The sequence below is a fragment of the Canis lupus genome, chromosome 4, assembly GCF_048164855.1.
Source record: "Canis lupus baileyi chromosome 4, mCanLup2.hap1, whole genome shotgun sequence".
Taxonomy (NCBI): domain Eukaryota; kingdom Metazoa; phylum Chordata; class Mammalia; order Carnivora; family Canidae; genus Canis; species Canis lupus.
In genome coordinates, this window is record NC_132841.1 from 20,173,717 (window position 1) to 20,201,696 (window position 27,980).

At 40.1% G+C, this 27,980-nt stretch overlaps 2 protein-coding genes and 1 long non-coding RNA gene across 10 annotated transcripts in view; 2 read left to right on the forward strand and 1 right to left on the reverse strand.

Moving 5' to 3' along the window:
• MYPN (myopalladin) overlaps positions 1-11,697 on the forward strand; it is a 110,199-nt gene extending 98,502 nt beyond the window's left edge. For all 6 annotated transcript variants that reach the window (XM_072823302.1, XM_072823305.1, XM_072823303.1 and 3 more), the window contains 2 exons: positions 551-684; positions 3,215-11,697. In XM_072823302.1, coding sequence (XP_072679403.1) covers positions 551-684; positions 3,215-3,384 — 304 coding nt within the window. In that variant the 3' untranslated portion in view covers positions 3,385-11,697. The remainder of the gene's footprint in view (positions 1-550; positions 685-3,214) is intronic.
• ATOH7 (atonal bHLH transcription factor 7) lies at positions 3,923-19,400 on the reverse strand. Of its 3 annotated transcripts, none has more exons than XM_072823309.1 (4): positions 15,991-19,400; positions 12,448-12,648; positions 7,089-7,183; positions 3,923-3,989 (listed from the first exon to the last, which is right to left on the reverse strand). In XM_072823309.1, the coding sequence occupies exon 1, from the start codon at positions 16,538-16,540 to the stop codon at positions 16,082-16,084; it is 459 nt and encodes a 152-aa protein (XP_072679410.1). In that variant the 5' UTR covers positions 16,541-19,400; the 3' UTR covers positions 3,923-3,989; positions 7,089-7,183; positions 12,448-12,648; positions 15,991-16,081. The 3 variants fall into 3 exon arrangements, with proteins under 3 accessions (XP_072679410.1, XP_072679409.1, XP_072679408.1); XM_072823308.1 differs by having other exon boundaries at positions 7,089-10,434; XM_072823307.1 differs by having other exon boundaries at positions 3,923-10,434.
• On the forward strand, positions 16,485-27,976 carry LOC140631926 (uncharacterized). Its single transcript, XR_012029466.1, has 2 exons — positions 16,485-18,133; positions 27,100-27,976. It is a non-coding gene; the product is annotated as an uncharacterized lncRNA (long non-coding RNA).
• Positions 27,977-27,980: the final 4 nt, after the last annotated feature.

A 27,980-nucleotide genomic window follows, 5' to 3' on the forward strand; every position in this document is an offset into this window, starting at 1 on the left:
TAGATGCAAAAACCCTCAACAAAATATTAACAAGCTAAATCCAACAATACGTTAAAAAAATCATTCACCATGATCAAGTGGGATTTATTCCTGAGTTGCAAGGGTGGTTCAATATTCATAAATCATTCAATGTGATATATCACATAAACAAGAGAAAGAACAAAACCATATGATCATTTCAATAGATGCAGAAAAAGCATTTTACAAAGTACAACTTGTATTCGTGATAAAAATTCTCAACATAATAAAAGCCCATATATGAAAAACCCACAGCAGACACCATAATCAATGGTGAAAAACTGAAAGCTTTTCCCTAAGGTTAAGAATAAGTCAAGGATGTCTACTCTCACTGCGGGCAGACACTCAACCACTGAACCACCCAGGTGCCCTGATAATTACTTTAAGCTGATTGCCCTATCCCTCCCAGTAAGGTCAGGGAGAAGGGAAACACTGCCCTGGTGGATTTGCCCCAAGAATTTCCCTGAGCCCTGAACTGCTCCAGGCTTTTTCTGCCCCCAGATTCAATGGATATGTACTCTTTTTCCTCCAGTATGCACCAGGATACAACAGGCTATGTCTGCCTCCTCATTCAGCCAGCCAAGAAATCCGACGCTGGATGGTACACGTTGTCAGCCAAGAATGAAGCTGGTATCGTGTCGTGCACTGCGAGGTTGGATATATACGGTAGGTGTAATGTCTTCAGTGAAACATCTGTGTGTGATAGGCAGCTTTAAAAACATTTTTTTAAGGATAGGCATAATATGTTTCCATAACTGAATTGATTAGATTATATTTAGTGCTTAAACAATGGATTTTTAAAATCATTTCATCCTAATCACCTCAGGGCTTTTGTACACTTTTGCATTTTACTATGAGCTTAAGCTTCTTAAAAAATGTCTTTTAATACTAGAAATTAGAGCTATATCAGAGTTTAACTGTGTTTGTGCTTCTGATCATCCAACATCTCTTGCTGTCTTCTTAATACCATGGGCCACCCACCCATTGGAACTCCCTCTCCACTGCCTGTCATTCCGCCCAGCCAAACCTCCCCCCAGCAGAATTTTCCTGTCCTCATTCATTTGTTAATTCACTCTACAAATATTTATTGTGCCAGTCTCACAACCAGACTTATAATAGAGAGCTGTCCTAATAAAAATATCAAATGGTGTTTGTATACTGACTTGTAATTTACAAAATGGTACCTTTTAGCCCTCCCAAACAAGTATTGCAATTGTTGTCACCCTCATTTAAATGCTGAGGAAATTGAGACTCTGGAAGTTTAAGTATCTAAAGCCAGGATGCAAATCCAGGTTTTTGAATCTTTCCTTTGAGCCATGTTTCTAATTTTCAAAAGAATTTAACAACTTAATCTTTATTAATGTATTTATGTACCCTACTCCTCTCCTCTATACTTTTGACATTAACTGGTATTTTTGGAGACATATTCCTTAATTCAAAAGGGTGATTCTTTTTTTTTCCTCTCCTTTAAATTTTTTTATTTTTAAAAAAATAATGCAATAATTAATAAATTTCTTATTCATTACTGGTTCAACATGATTAACTAGAATAGTAAATAAGAGTCACTGTGCCTAGAATCTGAGGTCCCTGCTATTCATGAGTGCATACTAGGTATACCCCTTTTTTAGGACCATTACGGGAGGGAGCTTGGCCTGCTATTTTCCTCCAATATTTGGAGGAAATATATTAACTTTCTGATTTTTCCCTTATCCTTGGACTTGAAAAGAAATTCAAATGTGAGGGAAGCTGACTCTAATGTTCTTTCCCCTGGTGAGGGAGGGCGAGAGAGAGGCCATTGATATATTTAACCTAACCTAAGTCCCTTATTCATTTCATCCACTTCACCATGACAGAGGGAAATAGGTCTCCAACTAAGAAACTCAGTATCATTAAGCCCTGAAACTGATAAGTCTTGTCCCAATCCTGCCCTCCACTTCCCAGTTCCGTTTTTCTGGGCTCACCTCTCTCGGGCTCCTGTCTCCATTGAGCAGCACCAACAATAGGGTGCTATTTCCTCAGTTGGGACCTGGGAGTGGAAAAGGGGGTTGGAAGAATTAGGCTAAAATCAATCCCCTACTCCCTCACCACCACCACCACCACCACCACCACCACCACCACCACCACTTCCTGCCTGTCTAAGGGATAGCAGGTAGGGTCCCCTCTCTCATCCAAAGTAGGGCTTCTAACAGAAGAGGTTAAAAGGTATGGAGCAGAGACTGGACTATTCACTGTGGCCTTACTGAGTGCCTACTCTTCAGTGGAATTGCTAGAAGTTTTGTCCTCACTTTCGTAGCTTTCAAAATTTGATCTTATCAATTCAGTCAGAGGTATTTAGACTCTAAAAAACTGAATAAGGAAATCAATAAAGGTCCAGTTTAAAAATCAGAATGCTAAATAGATCCATAGCTTTCTAGGATCTGGAGCATCCATGTTCCCCACCTGATGCTCCCCCCTTCTCCACATTAGGGCCCCTGGAAACCTAAACAATCAGAAGCTTGTTTGATAATTTTTGAATCAGACACAACAGCAAAGACAAAGCAGTTTGGATGGATATTTTCATTCAGACCGTGTTCAAGCCTAGGGACCACCTCTGCTAAAAACAGGGTCTCCTTTAGACGATACTTGCTGAACATGGAAATTGTAACAGATGCTCTTATGTCCCTGAACCATGGTTGATTGCACATAAGTTACTTTTCAGTCTTCTTGCTATAATTCATTAAAATCTGATTAGGGTGGTGGGTAGTTAGTGGTTGATGAGTGATTAGGGTATGGGATAGGTACTTCTCAGAGGTCTGGACCCATCTTTTGGCTGCCATTACCTCAGGTTTCTTGTCGCTACTTTCTGAGGTACCTTCCTTGAGAGCCTACAGCTCTTTCTACGCTGTCCCTGGAAGACCCCATACTAGGTCAGTGTGAGGGGACCTAAGAAGAGATATTTTGACAATTCACCCTAGTCAGCCACTTTTATAGTCCCAGATTGTGGGTTTCAGAATTAGGAGTATAAGACATCACCAAGTGCAATTTGCCCATTCCTGGCAGAGAAGGAAAGATTTTATTGTTCTTTTGCAAATCACACATTTCAGACCCGGATAATATTTCACAGCAAGTATTGGAATGAGAACAGAAAACATCCCCGCACTGTACCCACTAGAATGCATTCCTTTGATCGTAACATATTATTTGGTCCATTTCCCAGCTCAATGGCACCAGCAGATCCCACCACCCATGTCCGTCCGGCCCAGTGGCAGTCGCTACGGATCCCTCACCAGTAAAGGACTTGACATTTTCTCTGCCTTCTCCTCCATGGAAAGCTCAATGGTGTATTCATGCTCTTCGCGGAGTGTAGTGGAGAGTGATGAACTTTAGGAATGTCTGGGTGCCAGCTGTGTATGGGGGCAGACTGTGGAGGGGGAAGGAGGACAAGCCAGACACAGTGGTTTCCAAGCAACTGGATTTGAGTAAGTTCTCATGCTGCTGGACCCTTGGCAAGAAGTGCTTTGAATAAGTCGGCTGTGGACTCTTGCAGTCTCAGCTGGGGGAAGGATTTGGGCTGTGCCTTTTAAAGATTCCAACAAAAATGTGAGAAGATGATACAGATGAACCAAAGATGTCATAAAGTCATCCACTGCTTTGGGAAAAAGCTAGCATGCTCCCCTGCCCCTTGCTATGTTAGGGATATTTAGGCCCTACTAGGAGCAATGAGGGGCCATATGCTTGGGCTGAAAGGGGTTAGACAGTAGTGACCTTAGGTATCACCAACTCACCAAACAATGCAAAGGAAAAAGGTGGGGAGGTCTCCATTGCCTGTCATCAATTACGTCCATAGCAGTCATTTTGATGGATTCACTTAATCCGCTTCTACTTAGCCTTAAGAGATCATGCCATACAACTCACAAATGTGGAGAAGCACTTTTGATTTACTTATCCTGAGTGTACTGAGCCATATTATAAGGTGCCAAAATGTGCTTGAGCTACAAAAAAAAAAAAAAATCACTGAAACACTCAATATTGCACAGTGCACTTGTTCTATAGCCAAAACAAGGCCCCATTAGTCTGTCTGCACCATTTTCTTTTGGATATAATGGTGAGTGGTTTTTCTTTCTGACTTTATACATCCTAAATTCTAGAATGAAAAGGTTTTTAGTAAACCAACCAAAAAGAAATCTGTGGGGTCACTTTTAAAACTACTAGCTTCAGTTGCCCTTGCAAAATACGTAAGAGTTGTCATCATCTGCCACTCCTCTCTCCCCAAAAGTCTGGAAGTGTATGAGGCAGTGAGGAAGGAAGAGATGCAAACAAGGAGAGGAAGTGATTGGAGAATGTTGTTTTTCACTTGCCCTAGAAGAGCAGTGGGTGTGGAAGGAGAGGTCTTTAATAGGTATGAACTGTTTTTGAGGTCATTCGTTTGCATTTTCTATATAGAAAATATCATGCTAACCAGGAAAGTGGAAGGAAAAGGGAATATGCATCTTTATTCTAAGCCACCTATTCAAAACCTGCCTCTTAAGGAATTTTTAGACAAGTTCACTGCAATTATCCCCAGTGCCTAAATGAGTGCTTAGCACCACATAGACATTCAATAGATATTTGTTGGATGAATGAATCTTATATTAAAGAAATCTGCAATTCGTACAGCAGTCCAAAAATTACCCTGGGAATGGTCATCACAGCACAGTGTGCTCCAGACCCACCTGTGAAATGAATTGGAGATGTCTGTTACCATCCTTATGCCCAAGTGTCTGGTGTTCTCAGGCACCCTCAGGTGGCATCTTACTCAAATGAACAAATAGAGTAATTGTTTAGAAAGGCTTGAAATTTTCTTCACTTCGAGGCAAGGATTTCCAGTACAAAAAAAAAATAAATTCATTCACTCAAAAAAATCATTTGTTTGTCTACTCTGTATAAGATGCTATGCTAGAGACTTATGAATAAGACACAGTCCCTGACCTCAGGGAGCTTACAATCTAGTACGGGACGTAAGATGTAAGGCATAAAGAGTGCTGCTTTGGGGGGCGGGAATCTATTCTTTATCAAATAGAAGTTTCTAGTACTTTCCATCTGATATATTTTATGATTCTAAAATCATCTTAGTATTTTCAATCCTTATTTCTTAATGAGATAAAATGCCATAGGTTACATCCTTAAGAAGTAAAGGTTTCAGTCAATTATGCAGTGAAACTATTAGATTTGGTTTCCTTTTTTCATGTATTCAGGAACAATACTAAAAATACAGGTAACTGTAATGAAATAGTATATGTTTCATACAGAATGCATCCTATAAAATGTTCTGTTTCCATATTGGCTTCTATTATGAAATATCTTCTAGCCAAAGAGACCTGCAGAATTGTCCCTTCACAGTCTACACTTGACCTCCCCATCACATCTGTTTCTGTAAACCCTAAAGAGTCCTCCCAAGAAAGGATATTTTTCTCCTCTATATGTCTTCACTTTCCGAATACTTTTTATCTGCTGCCTTTCAGTGTCCAGCAGAGAATTAGGATAAATATTAAATTTGGCCACTGGATGGCGCTGTCTAACCTAAAATATAAGAAACCTAAAAATTCCTGAAGTGCAGGTACTGGATTATGTCAATGCAGGATTTCTGAACCTTAGCATTACTGACATTTTGGGGTGGATGATTCTTCATTGCAGGGGACGTCCTGTGCAGTGTAGGATGTTTGGTAGCATCATTGGCCTCTAACTAGATGCCAGTAGTATTGTGGCCCATCCCCAGGTTGTGGCCACCCAAAGTCTCCAGATAGTGCCATATTTCCTAGGAAGCAGAATCCTCCACTGTGTTGCACACGAATCAGTGCCTTGCTCTTAGAATTCCATTAGAAGTCAATTATGATGAGGGATACTTATATAAGAAATTTGGGTTCTACTGAATATATTTGGACTCAACACATCCAAAATCAGGTTCATCATCTTCCCTTTCATAAACCATTCTTCAGCCTCGCTTCATGATTTCTATTAATGACACTATCACATTCCTAGCAATCCAAATAAAAAGCAACCAAGTCATTTTTTGCTTCCTCTAGCCAATCGATTAACAGATCCCTTTAATTCTAACTCTATTATTTCTTTTACATTCATCCTGTTCTTTCCATCCTGCTGTAGTTCTACAGTACAGACTTGCATTACTTTGTTAATTTCCCTCAATATTTCTGACTTCAACCATAATAAAGGACTTCTAAGTGGCCTTTCTGCCTCAGTTCCTGCCATTTCTCCCACTCAAATCTAGCCCAGATCCATGTCAGCATTTTCTTCCTGAAGTACTGCCCCACTCATATTATTCTCCAATTTCAAACCCCTATTCACTTCCTGGAGCCAAATCAGGTACCAGCTCTTCTGCCCTATGATATTCAAAGCCTGTTCCAATATGATCCCAAAGCTTTTCAACCCATTCCTCAGAAGATACACCCAGTATGGCAGCAAACACGGGCCCTTGCTTTCCAGCTACATGACTCTCTTTGGCTCTACCTGGAAGGTCCTCTCCCCAACCTCCACCTATGGCAATCTTGTCTGTTCCAATCCATCTGAAATGCCACTGCCTCTGCAAAATATTTTCTGATCCCCCAGGCCCCACCCAAATACAATTCTACTTTCTTTGAAAACTTATAGCAAGTTTCTTGAATCTGGAAGAAGATGACCTTGTGTAGTATTTTATACAAAACATAGCCTCTGTATACTTGCCTGCCCCCTCCCCTTGCACTAGCCAGTCTTGCCCACACTAGGTTTTAGCTACTGCTGGTATGGACTGTGTCAAAAGTTAGTTATGTACCTTATACAGAGTAGGTACTCAATAAATATTCATTGACCTAAATTGAACTTTAAAATTCAGTTATGTAAGTCAGTATGTTTCTATATAGTGAATTGAGTCTAGAGCAGTGGTTCTTAACCTGGGCTGCATATCGGAATCTCCTGGGGAGCTTTAAAAAAATCTCAATACCCAGGCCACAACCCCAAATCAAACCCTGAATTGTGGTATAAGCATCAGTATTTTTTTAAAGCTTCCCAGGTGATTCCAAAGAACAGCTAAGATTGAGAAGAATAATTTCAGCACTCACCCGGAAAAGTCCGGAGGGATGCAGATGACATAAAACTGTAGTTTTGGCCCTGGTGAAGAATATAACTTCCCCCTTGTGGCACATGCAGAGCATGCCTAGAAAGTAGAAATAAACACATGCTTTGGCCTTGTTAGACTCTACTATTTTGTGCAACATGTAGCATCCATGAAGCCCCCAGAGGAAGCTCAAAAATCTGCAAAAATGGACCAGGGAAAGAGGGAAAGTTGGTGTAATTTGTCTGGCCCTTTGTTCCTAAAAGCCATACAGGTTCCATAAGCACTTTTCTCTCCAAACAACTTGAAGGGCTTTTCATAACTTGATTAGTCATGGAAATGGGGATCAAAAGGGAAATAGAGAAAGAAAATGCACCATTTAAATGAAACATAGCACCTTTTTGAAACATAGCACCCTTCACTAAAGGAAGGTCTTTCATCAGAATTACCAAATAGTGAAACTGGTATCACTGCATCTTTCTCTTTATTCCTCCTGTAATTTTTGTAAGCATCCAATGAGAAATTAAATGGCTGAGAGACGAGCAGTAGATAGAGCCAGAGCTCTGAATTAAACTTACCACGGAGAATAACTCCCAGAGGAGTCAAAAACTGACTTTTGTAGAGACAGGTTAATTTGGGTAATCTTCAAATGATAAATGGGTTGCTTGCCAAATGTTCGCTTACAAATTGGTTGTTTAAAACTCAGAATATATTTCCTTACACACATAACACCCAATGTTAGATTCCCAAGTGGACTCAGTAAAGTCCATTCAGTTCATGACTGAGTTATACTATTTATTACCCCTGATTAGGTTATGGTCCCAAGAACAGGATCCAGGCAAATTAGCCAATAAAAGAAGAGAGACGACTTCCTCCTTTTTTTGTATCTATGATGTGTCAAAGCTAACATGTGTCGAAGGTCCTTTCTGCATCTATCCCCCATTCTGTGTTTTTCTCCCTAGATGCCCTGTGCTCCCCCTCTATGGTAACACATCCCATCTCAGCCTTTCAGCATGCTTCATGCTCCAAAATGACCTAACTCCAGTTCCAGGCATCTTGGCCCAATGGTGAGAAGAAAGCAGTCCAACTGAACAAATTCTGAATGCCTGAGAGAGTCTTTTAACTTCACAGAGGGGCTGCATTTTTTAAAGCAGCTGCCTTTTAATTCCTATCAACTTCTAATTGACAGAATTGCTGACAAAGTAAAAAAAAAAAATCAGGTTGGGAGAGGTCTAGAAAACTAACTGGATCAGACATCCAAATTGTTGTTGTTGATCACAGCTTCCTTCTGTCCTCTTCCTCCCCACACACTCCCAAAGTACCTTCCAAGCTGAGATCCTGGCCTAAGTCTGTCTGTATAAGGGCCATTTTTAAGTTGGTTGTAAACTCAAAGGCAAATTTCTAATGACCTTTATTCAAGGTCCCTTCAAGGGTCCTTGGGTAACCTGGTCTCAAAGTATCTCTGCTGATGGTTTAGTAGAAAAATCAATGTGCCTTACCAGTACGACAAACAGTTACTTAGATTACAATAAGCTTGTTGAAGTCCTTTTTACCACTAATTGCCTTTTCTTGTTTTATGTGGATCAATATTTCAGAAAGTTAATTGCTGAAACATTGCTTGAAGAATGCCAAGCATCTTCTAAACTTTGACAATGCAGTGGTCATCAGTATGCTAAAAAAGTTGCTAATACTATGTTTTTAAAAATCTGTGCAGTGCAAAAAAAATGCATATTTGTTGAAAATATGTTTGCCTCTTATTTCTATTAGTTAGCATACTTGGTAATATAGAATGATAAACAGGCTGCCTTTTGTTAACATGTAAATAATGGCCACCTTAAACTCCAAAACGCAATAGCCTTGGAATTGCAAGAAATAGAGAAAGAACACACTTTTCAATCCTCTGAGAATTGTGCTGTAAATGCTGAGAGTAAGCATAAAGAGAATGGCTGTAATGTAGAGGCCTATAAACACAAATTTGCTAGAATATTTTAACATGAGTGGACAGAAAATGTTTCCCTAATAAGAAAAATTAAAAGATTTCAATATGATTTAACAATAAATATTTTAAGGCTGAAATAAATGTATTTTTTCTTTAATATAAAGAAAACAGTTCTAGTTTCCACGTTTAAAGATGATTTTTTGATGATGATTCAACCAATTTTTTAATGTACGAATATATTTGACACTTAAATGATTTTTAAAAATTGTTCTTATCCAAATTGTATAAATTACAACATGAATTATAAGTTGGTTAAATACCAACAGAAAGATAACTAGGTTTTAATCTTCCTAAAATATCAGCAAATCCACTAGACTTCTTATAGTATGTTCTTTAACACTCTAAGATAAAAATTCATTCTAAAATAATAAAATAAAATAAAATTTAACCCCAATGATTCATTTCAACCATGGGAAAGATGAGGGTGGAGAGGCTTGACGAGTTTAGACTGGAAATTAATGGAGATACAACAAGAGATGTTTTGGGATGCCTGGCTGGTTCAGTTGGTGGAGCATGCAACTCTTGATCATGGAGTTGTGAGTTCGGGCCCCATGTTGGGTGTAGAGATTACTTAAAAATAAAATATTTTTAAAAAGAGCATTGGGGAAGGGATGCAGACTCCCCATTGAGCAGGAAGCCCAATGCTGGACTCTATCCCAGGACCCTGGAATCATGACCTGAACCACTGACTGAGCCACCCAGGTGCCCCTCAAAAAAGAGGTGTTTTAATACCCATAAGAAACATGTTACTTTCATATAGTATGGTAAGAGTGAATTACTCAATGTTCCAAAATTCCAAAGAACCTGATGTTTCTCACAGATTCAGTGTTATCTGCAAACTAGCAGATTCTTGTAATTTTCCCATAATTAACAATGCAAGAATTCAGCAAACTATATGCTAGTATTTATTGACTATAGCAGTCACTACCAAAGGATTACTAAATGTGTATGTGTACAGAGTATAATGGTTTTACTGTGTTTAAGGAGAGTTAAAACCCTAAAATAATTCAAATTAAACCATTTGCATATTTGCATGCAATTGCATTTTTTAACACACGTAGATAAATTAAATTTTACTTTTTCAGTATTTTCATTTCAGAGACACCTTATCTTCTATTCTGATTTTCACTTACTTTTTCCAATCTTTAGCATTAAGTTTCTGAACCTAACCTCCTCTCTTTGTTACCTTTCTGTTAAGATAGAAAATCTATAAAATACTTCATAGCATTAGGAGAGCTCTTTATTTCTAGGAATTCTTAGGTAGATTTCTAGGAATTCAGGGGGGATTTTAATAACTCAGATGAATTTCAGACACATTCTGATTTTTCCATAACTCTGAGGTCTGTTTCTTTACCTGTAAAATAAACAAAATACTTGATTGAAACTTTCCCAGTATGGATAAACAAATATTTATGAAGAATTTACTTTAGAGACCGAAAAAATGGTAAAGCAGTTTTTTATTCCCTAGGAAGCATTTAAAATATTTTTCTCCAAAGTAAGTAAATTTGCTTTAAAGATTCACATTTCTCTCCTGCCCCACTATTTTGTAGTACATAATGGTGAAATCTTCTTCCAAGATAGTATGCAGTTAAAAAAAGAATCTAACAAAAAAATCAAATGAATTCAAGAAATATTCCATCCACTTTCTGCAGGCAGATTCCAGAAAAATTTATTTTGGCATAGGTACAATAGCCTACAGGAACTCTGACTCCTGTGTCCACAATGAAGCTAGTGGAAATAATGACTCTGCAGCTCACAAAGAAAGAGCAAAGGAGTTCTTGTATTCTTTTCTGGCTTAAGCAGTTTAGGTCAACTTCATTGTACTATTCAAGACCCCAGTGATAAAAACGTTCCATGCTAGCACATCAATGGCTTTATGTTGAAATGAATCAACTTTAGGATAACAGATACGGATCCACAAAAATGAGCATAGCTCTTGGCCTCTATTTTTGCATTCTCAGCTCATCAAGTCTGAATTTAACCCCAATGATTCATTTCAACCATGAGGACTGACAAAGGATGTACGTATGCCCACAGGCATGTACACACAGGCTTCAACTGAGGTATAGAGCACCCACAGCTAATGTAATTCAATCAGAATCAAGAGACACCTCTTACAAACATGGTGTGCTTCCATCTTAGGAAGCTTGAGTCAACTTATTTTCTAAAGTATATTTTTGGTTATTGAAATCCTAATGGCGAAACCATTATAGCAGCCATTTTGAAATGTGTGAAATACATAAACTGTATGTTTTGTTTCCATTACTAAAAGCAATTAACGGATCTTGGCTTTTTTTTCCTGTTCTTCTGCATCGTGCATGTTAGATATTCTGTGGAACTGAAAACAAGTGATCGCTTAAGCCCAAATGTTTGTGAGCAAAAACTGTCTTTCTTCAGAAGGTATATGGTACTGTATTCTGGTAGACCAGTCATCTCCATGACATTGTTACTGTTTGTTGGGGGTTGTTTTTGTTTGGAAATTTTGCAATTAGAAGAAGAAAAAATAAGAATTAAGAACCAGTATTTAATTAAACCTGGATATTTTAAAAAGCAATTTAGAGGATGTGATGGACTGTTTCTTTATTCATTAAATAAAATTTTATTTATTCTCAATTAATTGTTGGGTTTGTTTTGCTTTGTATTTTGGATCCAGATGATGTAGTGAGATAGGTAAATTCTTGTTCTCAGTGGTTTTCTTTCAGCTCAGGTATTTTTTGGATACACTGCCAGTTTAAAATAGCAATCTCAAAGACCTGTGTTACTTCAATAAAACAATTGTTAAAGCTTGTACCCACTTGTATTCATGACTTATACCCATGTAAGAAGACAGACCATATATTTATGATTTTGATCACTTTGAAATTGTTATGGGTGAAATTGTTTTCACCCATAGGTAGCAAAAAGAGGTATCTTTAGTGATGCCTGAGCAGAGAGCAGAGGTTAGCCAAATTCAGTCCAAAAACAACACTTTGCTTTTACTGTAAGATGGCAAAATTTAAGTAACTGAGCCTTAATTGTTGAATTCTACAGTTCTACTAACCACAACCCAAATACATTCTATCTGGCTCATATCTAACAGAAATTTTAGATCTTCATTAGTACAAAGGCCACCTCAATAACTAAGAAGCTGGTTGTATTGGATGTTATGAAAGATAGCCTGATCCTTCTTAATATCTGCAAATACCAAAAGTTGGAAGTCAATATAGTTTCTGGTAATGAGGTAAGTGGTGTCATCTTAGTGATGTCACAGTACACATTGTTCAGTTAAGTGTTTTTTGTTTTTTGTTTTGTTTTGTAGTTAAGTGGTTCTTAATAATGACAGCAATCATCTGGGGAGAATTTTAAACTATCTACGCCCAAGTCTCACCTTGGAGCAGTTAAATCAATTCTTGAACTGGAGGTCCCAGACTTGGTATTTTTTTCAAGACTTCTAGGTATGATTCTGGTGAGTGGACAGGGTTGAGAACCACTGGCTTGGTTGGCCTTTCCCAACTTGATAGCTCTCTTCATATATGATTCTTCAAGACTTCTGACCCTGGGGTTTGGGGATTCAGCCTCCAGCTAGCACCTAGGAAGAGCCCAAATGTATAACTGATCAAACTGAAAACCTGCCCAGGGTAGTCTTCTTTTATTATTTAATGTCCCCTCTTAAGAGTTCTAATGGCATATGTTAGTGGTACTACACTGTTAAAGCATTCAGCTATACTCTGTTTAAAGTCTTTTTAAAGACTCTGCTTATTGATTAGTATATTTGTGTTCTTCTTGGCTGCACACCCAAGGACAAGAGTGGTGCTGAGTAAGCCTGGATGTGGGTAGGTGCTTGATAATATTTGTTGATTTTTTTATAAAAGGGAGCCCAGGTAAAAGAATATTTTTCAATTTCAATATGTCCTGTTGTCAAATTAGAAAGAACACAGATTTTTCAAAGGTGGACAATATAGAATACTGTAGCAACTCTTAGGTGTTTTGGTAATCTACAATCTGTTATGTATAATAACATACAAATCTAGGGATCCCTGGGTGGCGCAGCGGTTTGGCGCCTGCCTTTGGCCCGGGGAGCGATCCTGGAGACCCGGGATCGAATCCCATGTCAGGCTCCCAGTGCATGGAGCCTGCTTCTCCCTCTGCCTATGTCTCTGCCTCTCTCTCTCTATCTGTGTGTGACTATCATAAATAAATAAAAATTAAAAAATAATAATAACATACAAATCTTAACTTCAAAAAGATTTTATGCTTGTGCTATCCAAGTTTCTACTACATAAATCATAATGGATTTCCCGATGTATAGTTTTTGGAGTTTTATCAAAGACTGGATTTGTTCACTGAGATCCATTTACTTTTCCCTCAAGTGTCTTCCAGGAAAAAATAGTACATCAAATGGGGTGGATAGCTTAGGGATTTGGTAAGAACTAAATTGCTTCCAGAGGGGATCCTGGAAGCTCAACAGTTTAGCGCCTGCCTTCCGCCCAGGGTGTGATCCTGGAGTCCTGGGATCGAGTCCCACATCGGGCTCCCTGCATGGAGCCTGCTTCTCCCTCTGCCTGTGTTTCTGCCTTTCTCTCTGTGTCTCTCATGAATAAATAAATAAAATCTTAAAAAAAATACGTAAATAAATTGCTTCCAGAGATTTCAGAAACACAGAACAGGCAGTCATAGACAAAATATTTAACAGATAGATTCCCATTCTTTTTGGAGAATGGGGATGAGGAAGAAAAAGCATGGGATTAGAACGCCACCATTTTAATTAAATTGTTCCATTTCATTAAGAAATTACTGTTAATAACAAAAAAGTAATATTTATTGAGAGTTTATTCTATCCCTCTACAGAAATAAAAATGAAAAGCACAGTTCTCTTTTACAAGGCATTTATAGTCTAGAGAGTGGGATATAAACTCTACCGGAAAAATGACTCCATCTTACTATATTTTTGAGAACTTTCCTGATTAATACATTTTTTGGTACTGAATTTACTCATTCTCAAACTCTAAAAATTTACTGGGTTATTAACAAAGCATTCTGAGTCTAAATAATAAATTATTATGCCCAACGAGTACAGAAGGCAGATGCCCAGAGACTTGCCATTCCTTCAAGTGCACACTGCAGTGTGGAGTGTGGCCAGAAAGAAGCCCTGGCATCATCTCTTCTAGAGCTGCGTAGTGTGAGCTATAGTGTCTTCTAAGAGCCTAAATGTTTTAGTCTCTAATTTGTAGTGAGGAAGCAAAGTCCTGAGCCTCCTCAGTTTCAAATATCAGAAGGAAAGGGAAATGCAGCATTGGCTTCTCAAAGCTTTCTAGATATAACACTTGTGATTTTATAAGTTTACATTTATGCCCTAGGGAAGACAATTTCACTCATTACAAACCAAATGGATTTTGATAATTAGGGACAACTAAGAAAGTAAAAATACAATGGAGACTTTCTATAAGATAAATTGCGACTAGGTGGCTGCATCTGATGTTAGGCATTGGAATCCATGATAAGTTTGGGGGATGTCACTGTTGTTCCTGTTGACTTGTGAAAATTGCCAAATGCACACATAACTTAAGAGTCCTGCCTTTTCTAGTTATTATTTCTAATTATTATTCCTTCTAATAATGCGTGCAGTGCTGATGACCACCAAGTCACTCTTTATTTTAAGGGTTTGGTTTATTCATCCAATGGTTAAGCAAATTTATAAAAGTAATTCAAATACCAATACCATGCATATTATTTTGCTCTAATCTTGATTAGCTTTGATGGTAGTGATGCCCTTTTTGCTCCTTTTAATCAGAAATCACTTACATAAGCAACATTTTAAGATTTCTCTGTGCTGGTCATATTTATATATATAATATTAACATATATATATTCCTATATAGGGCAGCCCTGGTGGCTCAGCGGTTTCGTGCCGCCTTCGGCCTGGGGTGTGATCCTGGAGACCCTGGATTGAGTCTCACGACCGGCTCCCTGCATGGAGCCTGCTTCTCTACCCGTGTCTCTGCCTCTGTGTGTGTGTGTGTGTGTGTGTGTGTGTCTGTCATGAATAAATAAAATCTTTTTTTTAAAAAAAGTATATATTCCTATATAGGAACAAATATGTATTTTGGGTACTTGTAAGGAATTAGTAGTAATTGGCTTAAATAAAATATTGAGGAATTGTGTATCTACTTACTTAAAAGCTAAATATTATTTTGACTAATTTAATCTTTAAAAAACCATGAAAAATATATCTACATTTCCAGGTTCACAGAGAAAGTTCTCAAATTAATTACTTGTACACTCTCATCAGCTTGTCCTTTTTTTTTTTTTTTTTTTACAAAAGGGCACATTTGCCAATTGATGCAATTAAATTTAAACATTCAACATCTTTATTACTCAGGGAAGCACTCAATACCATCGCTCCCAAACAGGCCTTTATTGCCATCAGGAAACTAGCAGGGCACTTGGCATGAAAAACAAACCCACATTTTTATTTATATATTACAAAATCTATTTTTAATAATGTATACATTAAAAAATACAGAGACTCTAGCCCATGTACTCTAGCAAAAGGAAAGTATGAACTACTTCATGCATACACACACAATGCACTAAGCATAAATACATTTACACGACGGGAAGGTAATTGTTTTAAGCACACACAAGTGATGGATATTCCAACTTCATCCGAACAGGTCAGACTCACAAAGTTTAAGAAGCTGATCGTTTCTCGGAGGACTGAAACTGCATTATAGCCTAATCCTATTTTTTTAAAGTTGTGTTCCCTCAAAGTAGTCCCCCCCCCCAAAAAAAGGGAGGAGGGGGCATTATTTTCACAGCAATCAAAACCATTCACAAGATCCATTAATGAAATCTACAAGATACTAATAAAGAGGAAAGAGAAAGGCAATAAAATCGTGTCCGTAAGACCGGTGATGCAAATAAAAGCAACCTGAGAGTCTGCTGTTTTATCCTAAGGGTGCATCCGAGGCCACCTGCTGGAGCTCCGTCCCCGGGCATCGCACCCTGGCAGGCCCGGCGCCCTAGCTGGCCATCTGGAAGGGCTCCGGCTGGAAGCCGAAGAGCCTCTGGCCGTAGGGCTCGCTCTCACTCGGCAGCTTGGCGCCCGCAAACGGCAGGTAGTGGTCGCGGCCAAAGTGCTCGCAGTGGAGACTGACCCAGTCCCGCTCCGAGCCGAATCGCTCGGCCTCGGCCAGGATACGGGTCAGAGCCATGATGTAGCTCAGCGCCATCTGCAGGGTCTCATACTTGGACAGCTTTTTATCCTGGCCCCACTGGGGCACCACCCTGCGCAGGCGGTCGAAGGCCGTGTTGAGCCCCTGCATGCGGCGGCGCTCGCGCGCGTTGGCCGCCAGGCGCCTGCGCGCCGCGCTCTCCAGCCGCCCGGCCCCCGCGCACGCGCCGGCGCACTGGGCGCCGCCTGCGCACGGGGCTGCGGCGCGCGCTCCCGCCGCGGGGGACCCGGGCTTGCAGGACTTCATCCCCCGGCCGCGGGGAGCGGGGCGCTGAGCTCGCTCGCCCGCTCGGGGCCTGCGCGCGAGCCGGTCTACGGAGCCGCTTCCCCAACGTGGCTCTGCTGAGCGAGTAAGTCATGCACGGAGCCGACCTGCGTGGAGTCAGAGTTTACAGTGGGGAGCGCGCCACCCCGCCTCGCGGTACTGGATAAACCAGATTGACGTCTCTCCGCTTGCTCGAGTTTAGGGGGAAACTAAGGTGCTGAAGACAAAGTCATTCTTTCCCCCAACGTGAAGTTGGAAAAAGAGAAGGGAACCTTCTTGCTGCGGAGTTTGGTGTGGCCGGTTTGGGCAGGGTCTTTCGGGTCCTCTGGGAAAGCACGAGACTTCTTTTTTTCAGGAAGACGAGATCTTTCCAGATGCTCAGAGAGGGAGAAGGAGCGCTTTTTTCCCCCCGCAGTCGCTGTTGGAGAGTTGCTGGATGCAGCTTTGAAGGAGGAGGATTTATAGCCGAGGGCGGAGGGAGGGAACAGGTGGTGGCAGGTGGGCGGGCGTCCCTCGGCTTCCATCTCAGCACCTTCCTACCCTGGGAACTGCAGGGGGGAAGGGGGACGACGCACAGCAAAATCCTGACACTACAGCCTTCGTCTGTTGAAGTTCCTCCAAAGCTATGTCCAACAGTAACACACCATCTGGAGTGGCCTGGCTGTCCCCGAAAGAATAGCGGGGTGGGGGTGGGGAAAGAGCTGGGTCCATCTTTTCCCATATCGACGGGCAGCTTACATATCAAAAAAAAAAAAAACGGGACCGATGTTTTAAAATTATTGGAAATTATTTGTGTGAACATGTTGGTCTCGGAATTAATGAGCTATATTACAAGCTCAAGAAGATTTAGCTTTGTCAAGATGTATGACAATTTTGGTTAATGCTGGCCTAATGTATTGACATTTTTATTCTAGCTATTAAGTAAGTCGGGACAAGTGAGCAGGTCCTAATATTGCAGACCTGGAATTTTACTGTGCAAATGATTTGGCTGTGTTCTGCAGAATAATTTATTGTAACATATCAAAAGATATTAATGGTATATCGAAAAATATTTTTCTGATTATATAGTTGGATTGCATGAGTTTGGATACTTAGGCAAATTAACTCAAGATTTATACTCCGTTTCCCTTGAAAGAGGTTCATAGATGTTTTGGGTACATATATTGAGATGATTATTATTTAATTTGACATTTAAATCTAATAAAACCAATCAGAATGCACATATATGTGCAAAATGGAAACGTCTAAGTAATTTGTGAGATTTAAAAGAATAAGTCCAAAAAAATAAGAAAATAAAATAAAAGAATAAGTCCTAGTGAAGGAATTTCCCCCCCCCCCATAAAACTGTAAATATTTCACACTCTGTGAATGTTTCAGTTATATAAGCTGTCCTCAGGAACAATAACAAAGAATGATTTCCACTATTGATAATGATCTGATTTATACAGAGAACCCATTAACTTGATTCTCTCATCACAGCTTTTTTCTAGCTCGTAAGGAAGAGTAAAGTGGCAAAGAAACCAGCTCCAAATAGATTCAAGCCAGGATCATTTCTGGAATCTTCAGAAATACCAAGTATGTCTCTCTCCTTTTGAAATACGGATTATATCAGCATATTTCTCAGATATTTTTTGTTTAATTCAGTTTTCAACAAACTCACAATCAGTCCTCTTACTATAACTCTCTTCCCTCACCATTGCCTCAGACTAAAATCCTATTGTGAATGCTCTGACTCCCAAGTCCAGTCTTCCCATAAATAGTTGATTAACCCCAGCTGAAGCAATGACAGTGAAATGAAGTTGAGTAACACGAAGACAATAGGATGCGATTGAACACTAATGATATCCAGTGTGACAGATGTTGAACACAGACTTTTGTGTGGAGCCACTCAGCTCTGTTACTCTGAGTCCTGATAGTCTTAGTCAGGAATGGTAGTCCTGTGATAGGAAAGACAGTTATTTCATCATCAAAATGTCAAATATATTTTTTGAATTTTTATGGAAATCTGCCCTATTAATCCTATTATTTTTCATGTTCATTTATCTCATCCATTTCCCCTAAGGAGCCTCTTCTGTGATACTCTTTGGAATGTTCCTCCACAAAACATACTATGCACTTATTCTGGAGTACTACTGATCAAACTGCTAATAAGATGCATGATTTTTAATAAATAAATAAATATTTTTTATAAAAGATGCATGAGGGATCCCTGGGTGGCGCAGCGGTTTGGCGCCTGCCTTTGGCCCAGGGCGCGATCCTGGAGACCCGGGATCGAATCCCACGTTGGGCTCCTGGTGCATGGAGCCTGCTTCTCCCTCTGCCTGTGTCTCTGCTTCTCTCTCTCTCTCTCTCTGTGACTATCACAAATAAAAAAAATAATAATAATTAAAAAAATAAATAAATAAAAGATGCATGATCTTTCAGGCCACGTATTAATGTTTGGAGAGATTATAGCCTGTGCACCAAGAGAATCAATAGCACAATTTGAAGAGAAAAAGGAAAAATACCAGTATACACACAGCACATAAGAACATAAACGAACAGATATCTATGACGTGAAATCGATCCAGGATAGAAAATATTACTGTAATAAAAGGGCCTTAGGCGGCATATAGTGTGTACAGTAAGACATTTCCCAAATGTATTCTGAAGGACAATTTATTAGTACTACAAAGAGGGTATTGGAGAAAGGATTTCATTGTCAAGTAAGTTTGGGAAACATATCCACTATCTCTTCCTTGGAGAAGCATGAAGCAAAATTGGTATAGTAAAGTTTTTGCAAAGTCCTAAGGTACAGAAACCTAGACCTTTTTGAACACAGAACGCTTTTTTCCTAGAAAAACCTTTCACAAAGTTCCTTGGAATACACTTTTTCAAACCTGCTCTAGTACCTCCCATATATTTTATAAAGGAGACAGTGAGATATAGAAACTAAACACTATGCTCAGGGGTATTAAGCAACTTAATGACTGTATTAAAATCTCCTATATCCTTTGATTTTAGAGGCTTTCAAATTACAAGATCACTTAATACAAGCTACTCAGTTTACAGTGGGGCAACTGAGATCCACCAGTGACTTCCCAAAGTCAGACAAGCCAATAGTAAAGGTTTCAGTAATAAAATTAGAAATTTTGTGCTTAACAGAGAGTGTTATTTATTTTATAATCCTAATTTCGGGCAGCCCGGGTGGCTTAGCAGTTCAGTGCCGCCTTCAGCCCAGGGCGTGATCTTGGAGACCCAGGATCGAGTCCCATGTCAGACTCCCTGCATGGAGCCTGCTTCTCCCTCTGCCTGTGTCTCTGCCTCTCTCTCTCTCTCTCTCTCTCTCTCTCTCTCTCACACATGAATAAATAAATAAAATCTTTAAAAATATATATATATATAATCCTAATTTCTAGCACAGTGCCTAGTCAATAAAAGGTAATGAATGACACAAATGGAATGGCTAGAAAAATAAATTAGGTAAATGATAGATGTTAATCAGAAAGAGTGCATTCCTACTGAATAACCCATATAAAGGATTTGCTTTCCCTCATATTGTAAAGAATATACTCATTAGCTCCACATTTTGAATGCAAAATTGCAAAGAAGCAATTTACTTACTAAAAAATACAGCCATTTGAGCCAGAAGAACATGCATGTCAGAAACTTCCACAATGTTTCTATACTGAGGGTATGATCCTACCAGGTGAACTGGCAGTTACTGTATGTCTCAGGGTTGGCCTGATTTCAAAACTGGCAGATGGAGATGGGGCAGGGTGAGGTGGGGGGGGGGGGGGCAGAGAATAGAAAGAGCTTACACCTGTAGGAGTAGAAAAATAGGAGAAACACTATTTTAGAGGAAAGATGACAAGGATACAGGGGTTCCTGTACCAGGCTCCAGACATGATTACCTATCTCCAGAAAGTATGGGCTCACCTTAGTGCCCCAGGTGATTCTCCAACCCTCATCACTTCACATACTGCTTGAAAATTCTGGCTGGACAGTCTAATTTGGTTTCTCATCGCCATGAACCAGACTGACTTGCATGGTTTGGGCTCCACATTCACTCTTCTCCATCGTGGATCTTAGCCTCCTCTTAGCATCTGGTGTAAACACCATCTTTGGAGTCAGTTTTGAGTCCTGTGTCTCCTGTCAACTAGCTTTGTGCTCTTGCACAAATCACTTCTATTTTTCCATCTGCAAAGTGGAATCATGATACCTACCTCACAGGGCAGTAGAGAGCATTAAATGAGACTCTAGCTATAAAGGACCCTGCCTGGTCCCTAAGAAAGTCACTCTTTAAATGACAGCTAGGGCAGCGGTTTAGCGCCGCCCGGCAGCCTGGGGTGTGATCCTGGAGACTGGGGATCAAGTCCCACGTCAGGCTTTCCGCATGGAGCCTGCTTCTCCCTCTGCCTGTGTCTCTGCCTCCCTCTCTCTCTCTCTCTCTCTCTCTCTCTCTCTGTGTCTCTCATGAATAAATAAATAAAACCTTTTAAAAAAATAAATGACAGCTAATACTCCATGCTGTGAATAGTTTTTACAAATGATAATGAAAATGAACTTAAGGAATAATTTTTTAATCTTTTACACATAAAGCTACAGTTAGCCATGTGCGAATCCCAGCTGTACAAACTTGGGCAACTTACTTAACTTCTCTATGCCTCTTAACTTTATTTGTTAAAAAGAGGGTTAATAATAGAGCCAATCTTACAGACTGGTATGAGAATTGGATAGTTACTCTTTGTAAACACTTAGATCTGTGCTTGGCATACAATTAAAGCAGTATAGGTGCTTGTTTGGGTAAATAGAATGACCTATGGCAGTTCAGTTTCGGGCAGCCCGGGTGGCTTAGCCACCCCTCCTTTCTGCTCATTTTTGCTTTATTTTCCTGCTTTTCCATAGAGAGAACAGGAGCAGGGAGAGAAGAGTAAATTCAAAGGAGTTCCTCTTCCCTTTTGTTGCTCAGAACCTTATTGGGCAGTAAGTTTGGTGATTTCATTATAGTTTGATGTTCAATTTTATGGTTACAGACACATATTTTAAAGTGTTAATGTTCAGGGGATGCTCTATTTTTCCAGTGACTGGAATATTTGCATTCACCATCCAGGGCCTTCCCTTCCTAGAACGGAGGTATTTGAGAAGACAAGTCAATAATCATGATTTCTTTTCATGGGTCTAGAAGCAGAACAAAGGGAATCAATCTGAGGGATGTGCTGCACTGTTCTATGGTAAATTTGGGCCAGAAGCTGTGTTTCTCAGAGTGCCCTTCCCTGTATAGTTCTGGATTTGAGGTAGGCAAAAGGAAGTTACGTGAGCTTTGGGAAGCAGAAGAGAAGCCACCATGCTCTGAACATCATTATAGGTTAGAGGCCATGAAAGATAGTCACAGAGGTGCAAGTGGTTTCCAGTTTGTTCTTGAACTTTTTCATTGTGTATCTACTCTCCCCTCCTGACTGCCAGCTCTACTGAGCAATACCTACCCACCCAGTGTTATTTCAGTGGCTGGATATACATGCCTTCCAGACCTCCGTGCAAGCTCTCACTCTTTCACCAAAGCCAAGGGCTGCTTAGTGACTATTATTTGATGCTTCAACAACCCTTGCTGGACCCTTGCATTCTTAGCTCCTTCCTGGTGTAAGTCGTCACCTTTGTAATGAGTTCCTTCTTCCATAATCTGCACCGTGGCTCTGTTTCCCTGGTTGAACCCTGACGGGTACAAGGAATCTTTTATCTAGGCAACAGCAAAGTCACAGAACCTATGCATCCCAGCGAAGACCCTCTACACTGATGCCTCCTTGTCTGTGTGTTCACCAGTAATTACTATTTCCATCTGTTCAGTCCTGTGCCAGACAACATCAGGGTTAAGACAGCCATTAGCCTAATGGAATTCACAATCCAGTTGTGGAGATAAGACCCAACACATCAGAAAACTAACCCTGAGTAGTAAACCAGGGTTATGGTCTCCAAACAGCACACAAGATAGTCCATTAGAATATGTGAAAAGATTAGAAATTCTGCTGATACTTATTTTACCTCATTTAAAAAAAAAATTCTATCCTGGGATCTATTTATAGTATACAAAATATAAAAACATTTATATATGAGTATGTACTTTGCTTTTTTTTTCTGATAGCAGTATATGATCAGAAAAGCTGGGACCACTGTCCTAGGCATGAAGCAGTACATGATTAGTACCATTAGGAGCTCAGAGCAGAGAGATGTTACCATGCTCTGGAGGAAGAAGGATTTCAGCTGGTGACCCCACCTCTCTGACATCATCTCGTACTGCTGCCCCCTCAAAAGGATGCTCCTCCTCCACTTCCCATGCTTACCCCCACCTTGGGGCTTCTTCCCTGATTACTCCCTTGGCCTCAAATGCAGTTTCTCCAGATCTTCCCTGGCTGGCTTGGTTGTATCATTCAACTCCTGTTTTATCCAGAGTTTTATGTCCTTAGCTGCTTGTTTGGCAAGTCCAGGAATTCAGAATTTTCCTCTTTACTGTATCTCCAGTATAGTAGAATTGTGTCTAGCACAAAACAGATGCTCAAGAAATATTGATTGAAGAAAAAAAAGAAGGGAGGAGGAAATGATAGACCAAGGGACCACACACACAAAGGGAGAATAGACACTGTTCCCCTAGGAAGATAGCTCTTTCTCTTCCTGCTAATACAGACTCTTTGGGGGGGGGGGGGGGCGGGGAACTGTCCTCCAAAAGCAGTGGCAACAGACCTGCTGCTTTTGTGTCTGCTCTGAAATTGTGGTATTCGCTGTTTCACAGTAAGCAGGTGGCTTACTTCCCCAAAGGGTGGCTCTCATTACAATCCAGGTTTCAGGCAGTACCTGAGTCAGCTCAGAGTAAAAGCCCAGAGGTCTTGCTGGCCCAGGCCAGCCGCTGATACCTGCTCCCTGCCCCCAGGGGGAAGTGGTTTTCTCTCAATTTTAGTTGGTGTTGCTTTTTTGTTTCCTTGTGCAGTTTCAGCAACTTGGCTGAACAAATTTTTCTAAATGTCCAAAGACTTGGGTCTTTTAATTCTGTATTCCTGTTCCTCCTCACCATCATGTTTGATTCTTACTTCCCTGTCTGTGCCCCAGCCTCCTACTGACCTCCACTGAGCAGGGAGCAAAAGGATAGCATGCCAGCTGACCAGGTATCTGTATAAGATTCCTGGCGGTGACTAAGTGGAATCCAGCACTGGTAGCCATAGGAGTATATACACTTTCTATTCATTTGACAACCATATCTCAATTTGTTTCATGGTTTCAAACTTTCATTCCTTTATTCAACAAATATTTATTGAAGTCACTGTGTGCCAGGCACTAGAAATAGCGTTGACCATACTGCAAAAATCTCTACCACCGTGAATATTTAAAACTGGTATTGTTGGTCTCTGTTTATGAATTTGTTTCCTGTTTCTCCAGATAGGTTAAAAGTTCTTTGAGGGAAGGGGCAAATTTCAGATACCTGGGTCTTGCAAGAGTGTTGGATAAATATGTATTTGCTCCTTGGTTGACTGAAGTTTTTATTCAGGCTGACCTTACACCAAAGAAACCAATATCATCACCATAATAAAGTAATGCCTTGAGAAAATGCCAAGTGTTTACCAGGTGTTAATTCCTATCTTCACAATACCCTTTGAGTAGAGACTGTTATAATCTTCATTTTGTGGCCAAGAAAACTGAGGGCCCTGATAAAACCAAACTCATAGCCAGTGAGTAGACTTGAAACCCAGTTCTTTCTCCCTAGAGCCCATGCTCTGTGCTGTACTGGGCCCTGTCTGGAAGACCTGTGATGTTAGGGACAGGGCCTTAGTTGCCCCAAGTGCCTAGAATTATGACCAGCACATAGCAGTTGTTCATTAAAGTTCAGAGGACTAAGGGTCTGCTTTAACCTACATATACCTCCCTAGCCCCAGGACTTGACCACTTCCACATTTCACCATACCTACAGCTTCTTGTTTCTGCATCTCTTCACGTATCAGATTCTTAGAAGTCAGTACCAGATGACAGAGTCTAACTTTTCAATACCCCTGTGACCCTGGACTTCTGACCATCCCCCTCATAGGCCAAGTTCACCAGAGTCAGCTCTTCCAACCCTGGTGCTCCATTGCTTGCTTGCATGTTTATCTCCTCTTCAGTGACCTAGGCAACTGAGCACCCTGTGCTTTGCCAGTCATGCAACCATGCTGCTGACTGCATTGCTCAGATGACAAGTGATGCCCTCAGCCCCTCCCTCCACACATCTGTCCTAATCCTCAGTGGCTAATGTGCACTTTCCATGTAATTTGTCACTGTAAGTCACTTGAATCACTTAGCAAATTTGCTTTGCTACTAACTGACAAATACTGAATTGCACTCCAGGAAACATAGGTTCATGGCTCCATGCCCCCTGATGGTATGCAGGATGCAAGAAGTCATCTCGGATGGAAGCCAAAAATTTACTTAAATACTTGATAACTTTAGGCCAAGAAATATCCCTAGAACACAAGTTTTCTGCAGAAGCCCATTATGAGAACCTCTTACCAATTCAATCTCCCCAGTGTCCTCAGACTCGAGTGGGTCAGAGGAATTCCAGAGTGTGACTTTAGCCTCCAGTGCTTCCTTTCTCTCATGCCTTACTTTACCCAGAAAATCAGCTTTATTGGTATCTCAAAAAGTATTCTGAAACTGTTACCCTTCAACTAAGAAAAGGAAATTCTGGCTTCAACAAAGCTATATAGGCATTTTACCTGAGTACTCTTCAGAGCTTTCACTATGATCATGGTCTTTCTCAGCATGAGATATACAGAGTTCCCAAATTATGTGGCCATGGAAACTCTTCATCTCAGAGGTTATCCAGAGAGCAGTGTCCACACACAAAAATTTTGGAAAATACAAGCTGAATCCATAATCTTACATTTAAGGAAAAAGCCTCCTTAAAACATTTTAGTGTTTGATTTAAAAAAAAAAAAATATCTGTATATCTTGGAGTGCCTGGGTAGCTCCATCGGTTAAGCATCTGCCTTCAGCTCAGGTTATGATCTCAGGGTCCTGGGATTGAGCCCCACCCTGATCAATAGGGAGTCTGCTTCTCCCTCTCTCTCACCCCTCGCCCTGCATGTCTCACCTCCTCTCTCTCAAATAAATAAAAAATAAATTTTAAAAAAATCTATATATCTTTACAACTCAAAAGTTTAACTTGCAATTTTGAAATTAATGAACTAATTCCTTCTCTTCTATATTCTAGTCATTCTTTTGAGTCCTGAAGATTTCCCTAATAAAGTTACTTGAGAGCATGTAAATTTTCTGGCAATGCCAATGGTGAGATGAATGTGCTGGGAGAAGTATGTTAAAGCTGGAAAAATTTTCAGGGCAAAAAACTGTCGGGAAGATAATCAGAGGTTCACTGCTCAGCCAGGTGGGAATTTGACTGTAATTAAAGGGACACAGAAAAGGAGAGGAGTGCCAGTAGAGAGAAGGGCATTGGCGGCAGGGTCAGATTCAATCTGTCCTAACCCAAAGTTATTGCCCAAAGCTTAGTGGTAGACCTCATGCCTGCAAATAACCTACCTCTGTTATTTGAATGCTTCTAATTATTGTCCAGTTGACCAACTAAAAAGAGTTGGAGACAGAATCAGACACTGTATGCCTCCTAATGGAAAAACACAGCACCTAGTATATCTGCTAAAAAATTGAACCTGAATGTTATTAGGCCTCTATATCTAACAATAAACTTGTATGACATTTAGGAGACAGAGAAACATGTTAAGAGATACCATGGGAAGACAGTGAGCAAAATCCAGAATTGAAAGTCTAAATAGGACAATAACTGGTTTATCAACAAATATACTGCATGAGAAAAAAGGAAAATCAAAGTGGGAACCTATGGAATTATGAGACAAGAACCATATCAACCATATGTAAGGTGTGGATTTTGTTTGGATCCTGATTCAAATAAACCAATTTTACAAACATTTATGAGGCAATGGGGGAAATTTGGACACTTATTGCATATTTAATAATAAAGAATTAATAATAATTTATTATTAGCAAGTTATTTTAGATTCAATAGGTAACATGGTTACATTATTTAAGTCCTCATATTTTAGAGATACATTCTGAAATATTTATAAATGAAATTATATGTGGAATTTGCTTCAAAATAATCTAGGACAGAGAGAAACAGGTAGAAGTATAGGTGAAACAAGATTGCCAATGATTTAATAATTGTTGAAGCTGGGTGATGGGCATATTGTGGTTCATTATACTATTCTTCCTGTCTGAAATTCTGCAAAATACAAAGTAATAAAAAGTGGGGTGTCATGAGTTGATCATACCATATGAGCTCCTGAAATTAGAAAAAATTAGTCAATAGAAAATTTCCATTTCAGGGTTATATTGGGTGATCCTTCAGAAATGAGGACATAATTCAGAACAAGAGCAGTGTGTCTTTAGGTACTAGTGGTCAGCATCAGTGCTTTGGGGACAAGGAGGTGACCCTCTTTGCACTTCAGTCAAACCACAAAATCTGCTTCTAGATTCCCAGAAGTTAATCCAACCCTTTTCTGGTTTTATCCAAGATACACCTAGCTGCTTCTTCCTGGTCTGATCCTAATCCCTTTATCTACCAAGTGGGGAGGAAAGGAGGGCTGAAGACAGAGAGACAAATGGAGGGCCCAAGAGTCCTCAAGGGGGGAACTCCATAAGAAGATTCTAACACTAATTTATGACATGGAAACATGAAAACTCCAGGAAGCATGGAGGAAGTTTTGGTGAATCATATGGTCTATGGTAAGCTAAAACAGTACCACTGACATTCTGAATGGCTCCTACAGAAGTGAGAATGGATTGTGCTAAGGGTAGCCATCTAGGAGGAGCTTGATCATAGCCATGGGGAGAGGATGAACTACATGGCCAGAAAAGAGAATAAATTGAACAGGCCCTAACAAGAACTCGTGTCTTTAGCTCTGCTATGGAGTTAACCAACCCTTGGTGATATCATGTGGAAAGTCTCCCTATTTGAAGGACCTGGGAGAGAAACTTTGATATTTTGCTCTGGGATTTTGCCTACCTTCAGAGTTGTCATTGATAAAAGGACCCAACCTCGAATTTGGGTCCTCAGGGGAAGCTCTTCAGAGAAGATGGAGGAGCTAAAGCTTTCCCAGTCTGAATCAGCACCCAAACATGGATTAGAAGGTTGGGTCCTATGGAAGAAGCCATCTCTAGTAATAACAATAGGAAACCCATGGCCTGCTTCACCAGATGATTGGCATAGCTGAGGCTGTTCCAGTTCATCACTGAAGTTAATATTGTAATTCCTAAAGAATAAAATGGAGGCACCTGGATGGCTCAGTCAGAAGAGCATATGACTCTTGGTCTCAGGGTTGTTAGGAGCCCCATGTTGTATGTAGAGAGTACTTAAGTAAAACTTTCTTAAAAACTAAAAAAAAAAAAAAAGTAC